At 38.7% G+C, this 13,687-nt stretch overlaps 1 protein-coding gene across 12 annotated transcripts in view; it reads right to left on the reverse strand.

Moving 5' to 3' along the window:
- The window catches only part of SPEN (spen family transcriptional repressor), a 94,458-nt gene that overhangs the window by 15,564 nt on the left and 65,207 nt on the right, over nucleotides 1-13,687 (reverse strand). For 4 of the 12 annotated variants that reach the window (XM_008169822.4, XM_065574976.1, XM_065574983.1 and 1 more), the window contains 6 exons: nucleotides 10,423-10,623; nucleotides 8,934-9,085; nucleotides 5,684-5,809; nucleotides 4,943-5,056; nucleotides 3,633-3,746; nucleotides 2,183-2,283 (listed from right to left, as the gene is read on the reverse strand). In XM_008169822.4, coding sequence (XP_008168044.2) covers nucleotides 2,183-2,283; nucleotides 3,633-3,746; nucleotides 4,943-5,056; nucleotides 5,684-5,809; nucleotides 8,934-9,085; nucleotides 10,423-10,623 — 808 coding nt within the window. Of the gene's footprint in view, nucleotides 1-2,182; nucleotides 2,284-3,632; nucleotides 3,747-4,942; nucleotides 5,057-5,683; nucleotides 5,810-8,566; nucleotides 8,761-8,933; nucleotides 9,086-10,422; nucleotides 10,624-13,687 lie in introns of those variants that run through there. The other 8 variants (XM_065574975.1, XM_065574981.1, XM_065574979.1 and 5 more) reach the window with 6 other exon arrangements.

Here is a 13,687-nt window from a genome sequence, read left to right on the forward strand (position 1 = left end):
GATGTCTAACAACTACAATAGCTCAGGCAGTTTGAGCAGCTGACATTTAAAGAAAGTCAACCTGACAAAGATGTTCCCAAAGAACTTACACTTGCACAAGACCCAGAATGTGCAATACGCAAAAATTCTGAATCATTAACAGGTTTAGGGTCAAATATTTCATGACCCTGAAGACCTTAAAACAGGTGCTTTGTACTATTCGAAAGAAGATTCCCAGTTTTTCCAAAGGGGCACATATCACTTGCTTCTAGTCTTAGAAAGTTCTGATATGTGGGGCCTTAAAACTGTAACATTTTTATGTAGAAAAGTTATCTAAGGTATTTGTAGAATTTGATAAAATGTATTCATTATTTTTCTCTCTCCTCGAGCCCGGTACACTCATAATAGTAAGAAAACCTGGCTTTACAGCTAGAAGGATACAGTCCCAATAAAAGGTTTAGAAATTATCTATAGCATTTTAAAAAAGATTTTCTGTAAAATGGTGTGTAACATGCAGATTATATAATAATGTGGTACACAGTTGTTACACAAAATGGTGTCCTGCATAATTTAAGTTGTGGCTTTATTATTCATGAGTAACATGCTCACCCTAAGCTCACACCAACAGACCTCTATGCTCCCTGGTTCATTGCTCCCAAGTAAAGATTATGTGAACATTCAAATCAGACATTGGTTTTGATAATGACAGCTGATTTTTTAAAGAAAGAAAGAAAAACAGATGTCTAAGTTTCATCTTGTTCTAGAAAACCGTGTTCTAGTCAGAAATATTTCACAGCAAAGATCAGCTTAAATGACGTGTGTACTAAAAGACATCTGATGAACGCAGTTCTCTTTTTCTAATTCAGTGTAGTTCAGCCAGAGGAAATTGTCACTGTCTGCCTGCTGGCAGAACACAATTCTTGGCAATGATTTGGGAACACACCAATTCATTTCCATTATGCAAATGATCATTTCCAATTTCCAAACTCATCTTCACTTTTTAAAAGCTGGCAACATTACACATGTTATTTTGATCTACTTTGCTCTAAAACAAGAGCAGCACGTTTTGAGAGAATGTGTAGCTCATTAGTGCAAGCGATACCATGCTGGATTCATTTACAAGCAATTCAGAATCTTAAATAAGCCAGTTTTTAAAATGGTCATAAAAATTTAGCGACTCATATTTACTTGCCCATCCTTTACCACAATCATTGGTAATGAAAAGATTGGTAGGTTTTTCAACCATCCAAAAAAATGAGGGGAACTGTTTTAGGCTGCATTAAACCAGAGTCTAGAGAAATGAGTGACCCTTCTGCAACCCCATGTACAATCCCCTACACACCATGATGACAGATGCTATAGAAAAATATCTAGATAGAAGATATTTTTCATGACAAATAGCAAGAGAAATGGAAGTCCTGCTCAGAGCTTTTACTATTTTAGCAATACTAGAAATCATACTACTAGGGAAGTGGTGGGTCTGAGTGTAAAACTTCACTTTCAGCTCAATAGATTAGAAAAATATCTGACTGTTGTAATAGCACGTGTTGCTTGTTAATTTATATACTATTTTGAGGGTGGGGAGAGGAATTACATAAAGCACTCTTTCCATTCCCTAGCTATTAATAGATGAAGCAGCAAGTGAGCTGGGTAGCTGAGCATATATACAAACTAACCAAAAGTTTCAGTCAAATTTTTCACATACACCTTAATTTTTTTGTACTCCATATAAGAATTTTAGTATGCGATGGAGTTCAGAGCCATAATCCATTGCTTGGCTTTTATCTGCCAATTTGTGTAGCTTAAGGCTGATAATTCACATCTGTGAAAAAAAAGTTTAAAAAGCTAAACATTAAAACTAAGATACTAAAAGATATACAAAAAACTGCAGCACATTCCATGAGAGCACCTGTCTGCTTCAATGTATCATCTGTGTCGATGATGACCACAGAAAGCTTTCTGCACCAAGTTCAAACTCTAACAGTGACTTTTCAATTAAACGTACATCTTAAAAAGGAGGGAGAGTCAATAGGATAAAGAGTGTGTGCGCTCTAGGGGGAGGGAGTAGGCTTGGGAGAGAATCCTTTATTTTAAGGATTACTTTAATTATTATTTGGGCGTTATGTCCTGGAATTTTAACTACTGTACATTTAAAATCCTATTTGAAAAGCAAGAGAATGGAATCAATGTATTAGATACATGCCTTCTTTCTGCTAGCATTTCATAGAAGTCTCTGATATCTTGACCCGTTTTCTCCATGGAATGATAAAACGCCAATTGACTCTCTCGGTTTGCAAAATCCACCTGAAAAATAAAGGGTAATACATGTTCAGTAAAAGAAATATACCATTTTGACAGGTTTTCAATGTCTCCTGCAGTTCTTGAAGATGGAAGCAGAAGGGAAACAGTGGGTGCGATACAGTTAAAAAAAATAAAATAAACAGTCCTCAGGACTGGAATTACTCCTGCTGAGATGAAAGACCTTTCCCTTATTATAAGTGTGCTGCAAAGCACAATGTGTTTTTATGGAGCTACACAAATAAATTCTGGTCAGGATATTTTCTTTCAGCTAGTGAAGAAAAGTCAACTGAAATAATTTTGTTTCAAGGAACAAAAGCAAAATTATTAAATAGTAATACCACCAGCACCACTTTGCAGTCGTATAGTGCCTTTCATCCCAGGATATCAAATCACTTTACGAAAGTTGGATCAACATTATTAATCCCCTTTAGAGATGGGAGTCTAAATGACTTGCCCAAGGTTATATAGAAAGGCATCGGCAAGGATGGGAACAGAATCCAGGAATCCTGACTCCCAGCTCTAATCATGACTTGCTGTTTCCCCAACTGCTTGCTACAACACTGAGAAAATAAGGGCACAATTTATTGGGGGGGGGGGGGGAAGAAGAATAAAAATTACGATTTAGAATGGGTTTTTCAAAATGCATTTGACACAATGCAACAGTTTTTACATTAAAAAGGATTTTTAAATAATCAGTTTAGAAGAAAACTGGTATAACCACAGTAACAGAGCACAAACACATGAGTATTTTTTGTTTCAAAATCACTAAGGAGTAAGACCTACAAACACAAGATACAAAATCTTTAATGACCATATCTTTTATTCCATATAAAGGCTACTTATTATATTCAACCACCACACTTAGAAAACTATATAATGTATTCAAAACTTCTAACCACCACAAACATCAAATTTCTAGATGAATAAACCAGGTGAGAGATCATGCTTGAAGTGATTACCCACTCTTTAGGAGAGGAGGAAGAGGAGGAGAAAGATAATTCAGAGATTGGGCTAACACCCCAAACTCCTGGATTAGCTTGGTGCCTTTGTAGTATTGCTTCTCAGTCACTAGCAACAGAATAATAATAATATGGACACCAACACCCAGAAGCTTAGAGATGCAAGTTCAGTGGGAAAAAATGACAGAATACTGGAGAAAGCTTTCTGAGTAACAGTTCAAAATGTCCTAACAGCTTAAGCCGAGTGTAAAAGGTTAGTTTAACCCTTTGAGATTTGGGACATATATGTCCCACTACATATTCTTTTGGCTGGCAGTTTGCAAAATGCCAGCATTTTAAGGGGTAAGACCTGAATACAATTTTTTTTTCTTTTTTAGAGGTCATTCTGCACACCTTAATTTTATTCCCACCGATTTTCCTCCCCTTGGTCTCTTTTACAGCTGCTTGTGCATATTCAATTTCATTGTAGAGAACCAGGGCCATGCCTTTTAAGCGGTCAAACACCACCTGTAAAAAACAAAAAAACAAAACAAAAACCAAATAAGAGCCTCATCCACAGGACTTAATGTCAGTCCCAACAAAATCCTAAATCATGAGGACACCGGTAAGAAAATAATTTTTAATCAAGGAAAATAATTTTCAGGCTTTTTTGATGAGACATATTGTAATGAAGAGACAGTACAAGGACAAGGGACTGCTTTGAATTGTGGATATTGTGGCTTGAGGTATATTATGCCTTTATTTTGTTTTTCTGTATTTTACTTGTATTAGTTCCTTTGGTGACTGAGTATTGCTGTGTCATTGTCTACTTAAATATTTTTGAAAAATTTCCAATAAATTATAGGGGGGAAAAAAGGTAAGAGGAACATTTAATCACAAAATGAAAACAAACTGTATTGTTACAAACTGTAGTACTATTCTTCAATTGCTATATGTGCACAATTTATAAACAATTGTTTGTCTTCGCAACACATACACATTCAAACAACAAAAGCTACATTAAAAGAATGTCAAAGCTGCAACACGTACCCACAGAAATCTTAAGGAGGTAAGGCCCCAATCCTGCAAACATTTACACAAGTTTAACTTTAAGCACATGAATAGTCCCACTGAAGTCAATTGGACAACTCACATGCTTAAAGTTAAGCATGTGCTCAGATGCTTGCAAAGTCATGGCCTAAATCTCAAATACCTACATGCAATGGGACCTGATAGTTCATAGTTCAAGTGCCCCACTATGTTGCGCAACTATGACATTTTTATGTACCTTTTCGTGTGTGAATTTCCTGTAGGTTTTTTTCAGAGTCATTTCTATTTGCAAAAAACATAATTTTGTCTAATTATGTAATTAGCACGCATAAATATAATCACATAATTAGACTGCATTGTTCCAACATGAAACAACATCAGAATTCTAAAGAAACTTTGTAGTGAGAAAGACTGCACTGCACAGGAGCAGCAGACTAGTTCTAAAGTTTGTTATCTCGGCTCATTCAAAATATCATCATCAAAATACCAAAAGCAACTGGTCTATGTTTTGGACCAACAGGCTGAAAAGCTACGGCGCCTTGTAGGCCAAATTTCAACCCAGAGACAAATTCTATGTCTGAGCTATAAAACCCTGGAAGTCAGGGTTGAAAGGACAGGATGTAAAGAGAGGAAGACAGTAAACGTCAAACCACACACCAAAGCCTCCCACCTACCTTTACCACAGGCCCGTATCGGCAGAAATGTCGAGTTAAATACTGATCCGTTACGTTTGTAGAAAGACCATCTAACCACACGCAGTTTGTAGGCATGCTCTTTCCAAAACCCAGCTGAACACAAAAGGGCAAAACTTCCATCAGTACAATTCACAATTATTAAACTAATTTAACAGAGCATGCCTAATTTAGAATTATCTGACGAAAACTATTAATTTGTATAGTTTTTTTTAAATTACCATCTCACGCAGGTGCAAGCAACTCAAAATCATAAAAATAATTCTGCATGCTTAAATAAATACAACGTTCATTTAATATATTTGGGTTTTGTGCAAATTTAGTGCTTCTGAAAGGTGTCAGATTGACAACTCTGGGGACTGAAATAATCTTTTCCCCAGAACAGGTGCAGCACTGGCGGGAGCAGTGCAATCTTCCTACACTGCCCCACCAAACACTGACCTGGAGGGACTACCTTTAAAAATGAGAAGATAAATCAGCCTCCATGTCCATTCAATCCTTGGCCTCTCTGCTGCAGTTGCCAATAAAGTTACCAAATAATGTCTGTCGTGGTGGTGGTTGAAAATGTATCACTATCTAATCTGACCTACAAAGTAGCAGCAAGAAAGGCAAAAGTAGTACAAGAAAAACTTCACTTCCACAGTCTAAGCTGACACAGAATTATAGAACTCTGAAAACAAAATTAACCAGAAGGATAATGCGTTTATAGGAGGATTTCTTTACCTTGAGACGGTTATTTCCAAGGTATTCCCCATCCATCTTCTTAATTGCTTTACATACACTTGCAATATCACAGTACTGCAGGAATGCATACTGAGGAACTCCATTCACTTTCTTAATGTCAATATCCTGAAAAAAAAGGAGTCAACGCTCAGCAATATGCCAGCAAGTAAACAGATTCAGCTGTATAAACTAGATCTAAATGGATTTTTTCCCCTAAAAAAGCCATGTGCCACAGCTAGCATCGCTTAATTAACATTTTAGTCACAGAGATGATTTAAACATTAGCAGATAGCGAGGTGATTGCTTTACTGCTTCTCGTTCCAGTGGTATAACCAAACCCTTCTTGAAGGAACAAAAGCTCTTCACAATGAACATTTAAAGCTAGAAAGGGATGTTGCTGAACACCCAAGACGGTTAATGTGATCTGCTCACAGAATAGCAGCTTTTGTTTGTTAATACTGTGTCAAACGGAGGTACTCAGAACCATAACACACACAGAAATACTACTTCGTTTTCACCTGGGAAGGCCTAATGGGAAACAACCTGCCTCAAACCAATAGTTGGTTTGTGAGGGAAGAGCCAAACAGGCTTTATTTTTCCAAATAAACTCAATCCATCCACCCTGTTCCTATAAATAGACGACAATGCTGAACTATTCTCTTAAAACAAGTTGGCACCGATTAGATGAAGGCAAAAAAAGATGAACTACATCCCACTGCTGACACATTACCCAAGAGACCTCAGGCATGTTCAAAAACTGATGCAATCAGAGGAAAACAATTTGTGTGTAACAAAACCTGGTTTTAATCAACTTAAATAATAGCAGGTTCAGAACTGACATTTGGTCAACATTCAGGCTTACTACACTGGCATACATACTCAGTCTCAGAACAAACCCATCATATTATGATTCATTCCACGCTGAAAATAGAAAGTAGAGATTTGATCTGATTTTTTTAAACAGCACAAGCTTCCTTTGTGAGCCATGTGCCAATGCTAGCACACTAATTTGAGTATAAATGTTCAAATGCTCAAGATAAACTCATTTCATAGTTAATAAGTTTAGGGACCAGGCCATAGTTTAACATGACACTCATCCTGAAGCCCTTAGGAAACTAAGTAAACTGGAAGAGATTTACTCAAGAATGGGAGTTCTACAGATGCAGCCTAATGATTAAAGTGGAATACTAATAAAGGACTACATTTCCAAGCACTACTGCAGCCCTGGCCAATTATATTTGTCCACTCACCTTTGGCAAGCAATTTATTTTGACAGAAGAATAAAATTTCATGTTTATTCCTTATGCACTGAAAAGGGTAAAAAGCAAGTCTACTTTGTGCCTAGGCTGCTAAGTTTTCAGGACATTTTTGCAAGGTTGCATTGTTACTAGAATTCTGGCCTGCTAGTAACGTTGATAATATGGCACTATTTCACATAAAACCACTTTACAAGACATCAATAAATTCACAGACTCCAAGGCCAGAAGTGATCATCTAGTCTGACCTCCTGTATAACACAGGCTATGGGACTTCCCCAAAATAATTCCTAGAGCAGATCTTTTAGGAAAACATCCACTCTTGATTTAAAAACTTCTCTTCGGTAAGTTAAATAGATTGAGCTCATTGAACCTATCACTATAAGGCAGATTTTCTAATCCTTTAATCATTTTTGTGGCTCTTCTCTGAACTCCCCAATTTATCAACATCCTTCTTGAACTGTGGACAAGAGAACTGGACATAGTATTCCAGCAGTGGTTGCACCTGTGCCATATACAGAGGTAAAATAACCTCTCTACTCTCACCTGATAATCCTGTTTCCAAAACCAAGGATTGCATTAGCCCTTTTGGCTACAACATTGCACTGAGAACTCATGTTCAGCTGATTGTCTACCATGACCGTCACATCTTTTTCAATCACTACTTCCCAGGACAGCATCTCCATCCTGTCAGTATGGCCTACGTTCTTGGTTTCTATATGTACACATTTAGCTATATTAAAAACACATACTGTCATTTTATATGCAATCTAGATTGCATATTATCAGTAACCTGTCCTCTTCATTATTTAGCACTCCCCCAATTTTTGTCTCATCTGCAAACTTTATCATGATTTTATGTTTCACACTACTATTATTGACTACCAATACTAATCTTTGTTTCCTCGGGGCAGCTCAGATGGTATAACATGAAATTCTGCATCAGAAAAGGGTCTGAGCTACAAACAGTGTGCAGATTGATAAATCAGTCTTCAGAGTTTATAAAGGTGTTGCAATCCACAGAGCTGCCATGCAATCTCACAATAAAATGTAAGTCATATTTGTGCATATCAGATAGAAAAAGTATGGCATTTTGCATAAGTATGAAATATACTCCTCCAAATCTGAAAGACTAATACCTCAAATGCCAATAACTGAAATATTTCTAGACAGACTGAAAACAATACTGAATGTACATCAACAGCCAGAGTTACTAAAATAATGTTGTAAACAAAGTATGCTATCAATACAGAAAGTCTGATACTGCGGACTATATATTATTGTCTGTACTGTAGATGGATATTTGATTCATCAGGAAAATTTCTCTTAAATCTTAACACTGTGCACTCTCTGTAGAGTAATGGCAATGTGGGAGAAAGAAGGGAATTAACGTTCCTGTGACTGTCTCACTCAGATAAGCTTGTTCAGTGAAAAGCCAAACTCCCTCATGTCATCACTAACCATTCTAGTCATTGTCTCACTCTGCCCCATTGTTACAGAACAGACGGTCATAGCTTATGACTGATTTCACAAGCCGCAGTTAAACCCTTTGTTTAAAAAAGAAAATCAACAAAAACTAACTTCATAACAGTAATACTGACATGAAAATAGAATTGAGCATATTTACATCCATGACGACCATTAATAACTTTTCTGCCGCACTCCTATCCTGCAGAATATCCTTAACCGTTTCTTGTAACTGCACCTAACATACTTCTTGTAACTGCACACAAGGGCCGTTTTCATCCCAAGGTTATTTCCTCTGCAATACAAGTGTGCTAAAACCACATCAAACTCGAAACAATGCCTCTGGAGTACATTCTGGCAAGAAAAATAACTTATGTCAATCAAATGATTGAATGAACTACATTTCACATGTTTAAAAAGTGATTAATATTACATTTTACTGCTTCTTAAATCATTCAATAATCTGATGTGCATTTTGTACTGAGGCAATGGTCAGAAGTAACTTATACCAAAGAGAATTCACATACCACTATCCCTCCAAAGCGCTGAAAGATGTTGCGAAGATCATGATAAGTGGTTGTTTTTTCAAGGTTACCAATGAAAAGTGTTCTTGTTGCTTTCGGGTGAAATTCATCTATCCTTTCATCCAAAGGGCGAAACTCATTCTCGCTTTCTGTTTCTAGACACCGTAGAGATGAAAAGCATATTGTAATATACTGAGGTGTTCTCAGTTTCTTGGAAAACCTATTTTTGGAATACTAGAAATTGTTTGAAGTTGCATCACTGCCTCTGACAAAAATACAGTTGTGCCCTCTTAGCTATCTGTGCACTCCATTAATGCCAGGAGTTTGAAATCTGTAAGTCATGCTACTATACTAATGCTGAGAAAACAGGCCATAAGTTTTGATGCCCGTAAGTTAAAAAGTTATGGCATTCTACCTTTGCTGCTCTAGAAGTTTATTCTTTTAACAAAATTGTCTTCTACTACCAGGATTTAATTCAACAGGCTTCACTGTATTCATGTATGTGTTGATCAGGTACATGGAAAAATGTTTTGATGGATCTATTTCTTTAACAATTAATTAAGTACAGTAGATTCCACTGTACTTGCTAAAGGCAAATAAATGAAAGCATAAACTTGTGTACCCAAAGTTATGGCTTTCATAAGTTGTGTCATTTACTTTATATTCCTCAGGGCCTTAAGGAGTCTGTCCTCCTTTCACAGCAACACTTGCAATTTAAGGCAGAAAAGAAATCTGTGAGGATTCAAACACACCTGAATTGTTTTGGCTGGGAGACAGCCAACTTCAAGTACTACTATCCAAATTCCATTTTGTACTGAACCCATCACCTTCTAACCATGCAGTAACCATACTGTAACGCCTACTTAGTAAAACGAAGAGTTACACAGTTGGGGAAAGGGAGGCTAATGATATTTTTATGGAAAGGATACCTGAATGCCACACACCAATTAATTAATTAGAACATAGAAAGAAAATGATGTATCTTGAGATAAATTACTCTAAAAAAGTAATGCCCTTTTACCAAGTTTGAAACCAGACAAGTTATTCTGTGCAACCAAAGAGTGTTTATACTTCATAGGAAGTTAAACATGTAAGATATGCCTTAAGAAGCATGGACTATGCTAACTAAACTGTGTGTTGGCCTATATTTCACTGTGGATATAAGGAGTAGCAGAACACAATCTACTGGCCACTACAAGTAACTACCTAGCAAGGATGGAAGGCTTCCTTCACTGAGGGTTTGCAGCTGTAGAATTTTCTTCCTGTCTGATGTACCCAGAGTAGACCAGTGGCATTCACTTTTCCTGCACGGTGATTTATTCTGTCATTTTTACCAGTTAATTTAAATTATAGCTTTGCAGCAAGGCAGAGTAGTTGCAGTGTTTCTTTTACTCCATTTGCTACCATCTTACAACAGTTACTGTATATGCACTACGCTTATAATGACTATACCCCTAGAGGAAAGTTAAGAAGTCAACATATTTTCCCTTACCTGGTCCTATCCAGGCCGTCACTTCAATCTGCATTCCAAAGAATAATTTTCCTTTTGATGCATTCAATGCTTTTTCCTGATCCTCCTGCTGTCGGAAGAACACCAGTCCATATCGCTCCTCGGAGGCCCCATGAATCTGCACTGACGTCACCTTTCCATATTTCTTGAACTCATGGAAAAGTCCATCCTTAAGGCTTGTATCTAAACCCACACACAAACAAGTAAAATACAAATATTATTTGCCAACATTATAATGCTACAATGTTATCGAAGCCAAACAAGTTTTGATATTCTATCCAAATTGTGACTTCACTTTGTTTTTATCTGACCTTCAAGTTTCACTGAAATTAAAATATAGCTAAAATGACTGTATGTTAATTTTTCATATTTAGGAGCCTCCAATTGGCCCTCATGTTTCTCTTTAGAATTGAGGCCCCACCCATGTAGATTTCCACATCACTGGGGCTACCTGAAGAGGATACAACTACTATTAATGGCATCCGCCCTAAGACAATGGGTACGGAGACATGTAAAAGATCATTGTTTATTTCATTAACATCCTTGCTGTTCTCAATATGAGGAGATATTACTAACAGCAATCCTGCAAAACTGGGTTGAATATATATCTATGAATACCACTGTTTGCATCACTTGTGCTAATCTTCTTGGAAAGACAATTGAGGTGTGTGGGCTCATCCAGTGTTGGCAAAAACAACTCATCTGGGATTTCACAAGCTGCCTATGCATTTGAGAGGGAGAGAGAGAGGATGCTAAACAAAGGGCATTTTAGCAGCCTTTACTCAGAATTCCTTGATTTACAACTCTCTTCCTTAGGATATATATTACTCAAACAAATACATTCAAAGAACATTAAAATTGCAAACTCAAGCACTCAAAAGTCAGAAAATGCCAGAATTAAGGCTGTCTGTGCCACTTTAATTCAGCTTCCTTGTGCGTATGCATTAAGATATAGTCTGTAATCAAATACTACTTTTTTCACAGAATCCCTCCCTTATTCAGGCACACGATGGATGGTGGTCACGTAATGAGCAGCTATTCAATATTTCACTTCATCCTCTCTGCTCAATGTGTGATCACATGCCTTATTGAATGTACACTATTCCAACCCCACTCTGAATACAGAATTATTTATTTCCTCATTGGCTTTTCTATGGTGCTCATCATTATAGCAGCTGAGTGCTTGACAAACAATAATGAATGTATTTTCACAACAAGCCTGTGAGGTAAGATGGTATTATTATCCTTTTACATATGAGGAACTATATACAATTGTCAGAGCTCACCACTAATTTCCAGTGACCAATTTGAGATGCTTATATAGCCTGATTTTTCAGAGAATTTAGCACTTTATATCTTAAAAGTACAGCTCCCAGTGACGTCAGTTGCAGCTATGAGTGGGCGCAGCCACAGAGTTTCAAGTTGGGCAACCATAAAATGAGGAACACACAATTAGTGGTCACCCATGAAAAATATGCTTAAGTGACTCGTCCAGCAACACAGAGGAACTCTGACAGAAACACGGATAGAATCCGGTTCTCTAGGTTAACCTTCAACTGCCCTAACCATGAGACCGTCTCCTCTCTTCCCCTAGCCCTCTGCCTCATTCACTATACACCTTCCAAATGCTGCAACATGAGGTGGGATCCTCAAGATTAACAGCCTCATTAACTAGGCAACCCCATATTCATTCCCGGAGCACCTTTCATCTTGTGCACTGAATAAGGCAGGGGTCCTATGGTGAAAAAAGTGTGATGTCTTGTTATTAAATGCTGAATGAATGCATACGTAGGAGGCCAAATTAAGATGGTCCAAACCTTCCTCCTCCGGGCTCCTTGCCCCGTGTATTCCCTCTATCCCACCCCTTTGCATTTTAGTCAGTTTTCTTCCTCCTTCTCCATATTGCCTGGGGGCCAACAGCAGGAGCACTGAGAACAGAGAAGAGAGAGCCTATCTGCTCTCAATTCCAGTACCCGGCATCACAGTGGCTCAGAGCAGAAGACAACAGCAATTGCAGGGCAAGTCCTGCTCAGCGAGTGAGGCCTTGGGCTGGTGCATATTCAATACAGACAGAATCTTCAGAGAATTTAGCTGACAAACTCTAACGTTTATTCAGCATACACACGCTGAGAATTTTTTTTTCCCCCCAAAGGCTTATAACTTGGTCAAATTTGGGCAGTTTTTCTACAAAGACAGCAAAGGACACATCCCTGACACAAGAGCAGCCCAAGGTCCTATAATGGGAAGTGTTGGGCAAACTTCTCTCTATGCTACCAGCTCTGCCTGTAGTATGTTAGGCTATGTATCAGAGGGGTAGCCGTATTAGTCTCTATCCACAAAAACAACGAGGAGTCCAGTGGTACCTTAAAGGCTGACAGATTTATTTGGGCATAAGCTTTTGTGGGTAAAAAACCCCCACTTCTTCAGATGCATCATGCCCAAATAAATCTGTTAGTCTTTAAGGTGCCACTGGACTCCTTGTTTTTATGTTAGGCTATGTCTACCCTACTGCCCTAAGTTCCCTCTAAATTGCACAGCTGCCTATTAAGCCCCGCGCAAGGGCTCAGAGCTGCGGCAGGGAGTGGCGCCTCTCCGCACAGCCCCGGCAAGGACCTGCCCAGGACTTGCCATGATCGGGGAGAGGCACCTCTTCCGCGAGCCAGAGCTGCTGCGGCGAGAGAGGGCTGAGGGGAGTCCTCTCTCCCTACCACAGCCCCGGGGCAGCCTGCTCCCCAAACCCTCATCCCCGGCCCCACCCCAGAGCCCACACCCCAACGCTCTGCCCCCTCCTGCACCTTGAATCCCTCATCCCCAACCCCACCTCAGAACCCCAGCCAGACCCCTCATCCCCCCCGCACTCCCGAACCCTGAGCCACCTTCCCATACTCCAAACCGCTCAGCTCCACCCACCCTCACCACATGAATTTTGTTATGTACACCAATATGAATGTGATGTGTCACATCACCTCCATATTGGTGCACATAAAATTCATACCGCACATGGTTGTAAAAAATTAGAGGGAACCTTGCCACCGCTTATGTTAGCAAAACGTATGTTGCCTCAGAGGCATGAATATTCCAACCCCCAAGCACAGCACTACGTTGGCATAGTTTATGCTGCTCACAGGGGTGGTTTATTCAGGCTGACGGGAGAGCTCTCTCCCATCAGCATAGAGCATCTTCACCAGATGCACTGCAGTGGTATCGGTACAGCTGTGCCACCGCAGCACTATACGTGTTTTCATTT

Source organism: Chrysemys picta, chromosome 21 (assembly GCF_011386835.1).
Source record: "Chrysemys picta bellii isolate R12L10 chromosome 21, ASM1138683v2, whole genome shotgun sequence".
Lineage (NCBI taxonomy): Eukaryota > Metazoa > Chordata > Testudines > Emydidae > Chrysemys > Chrysemys picta.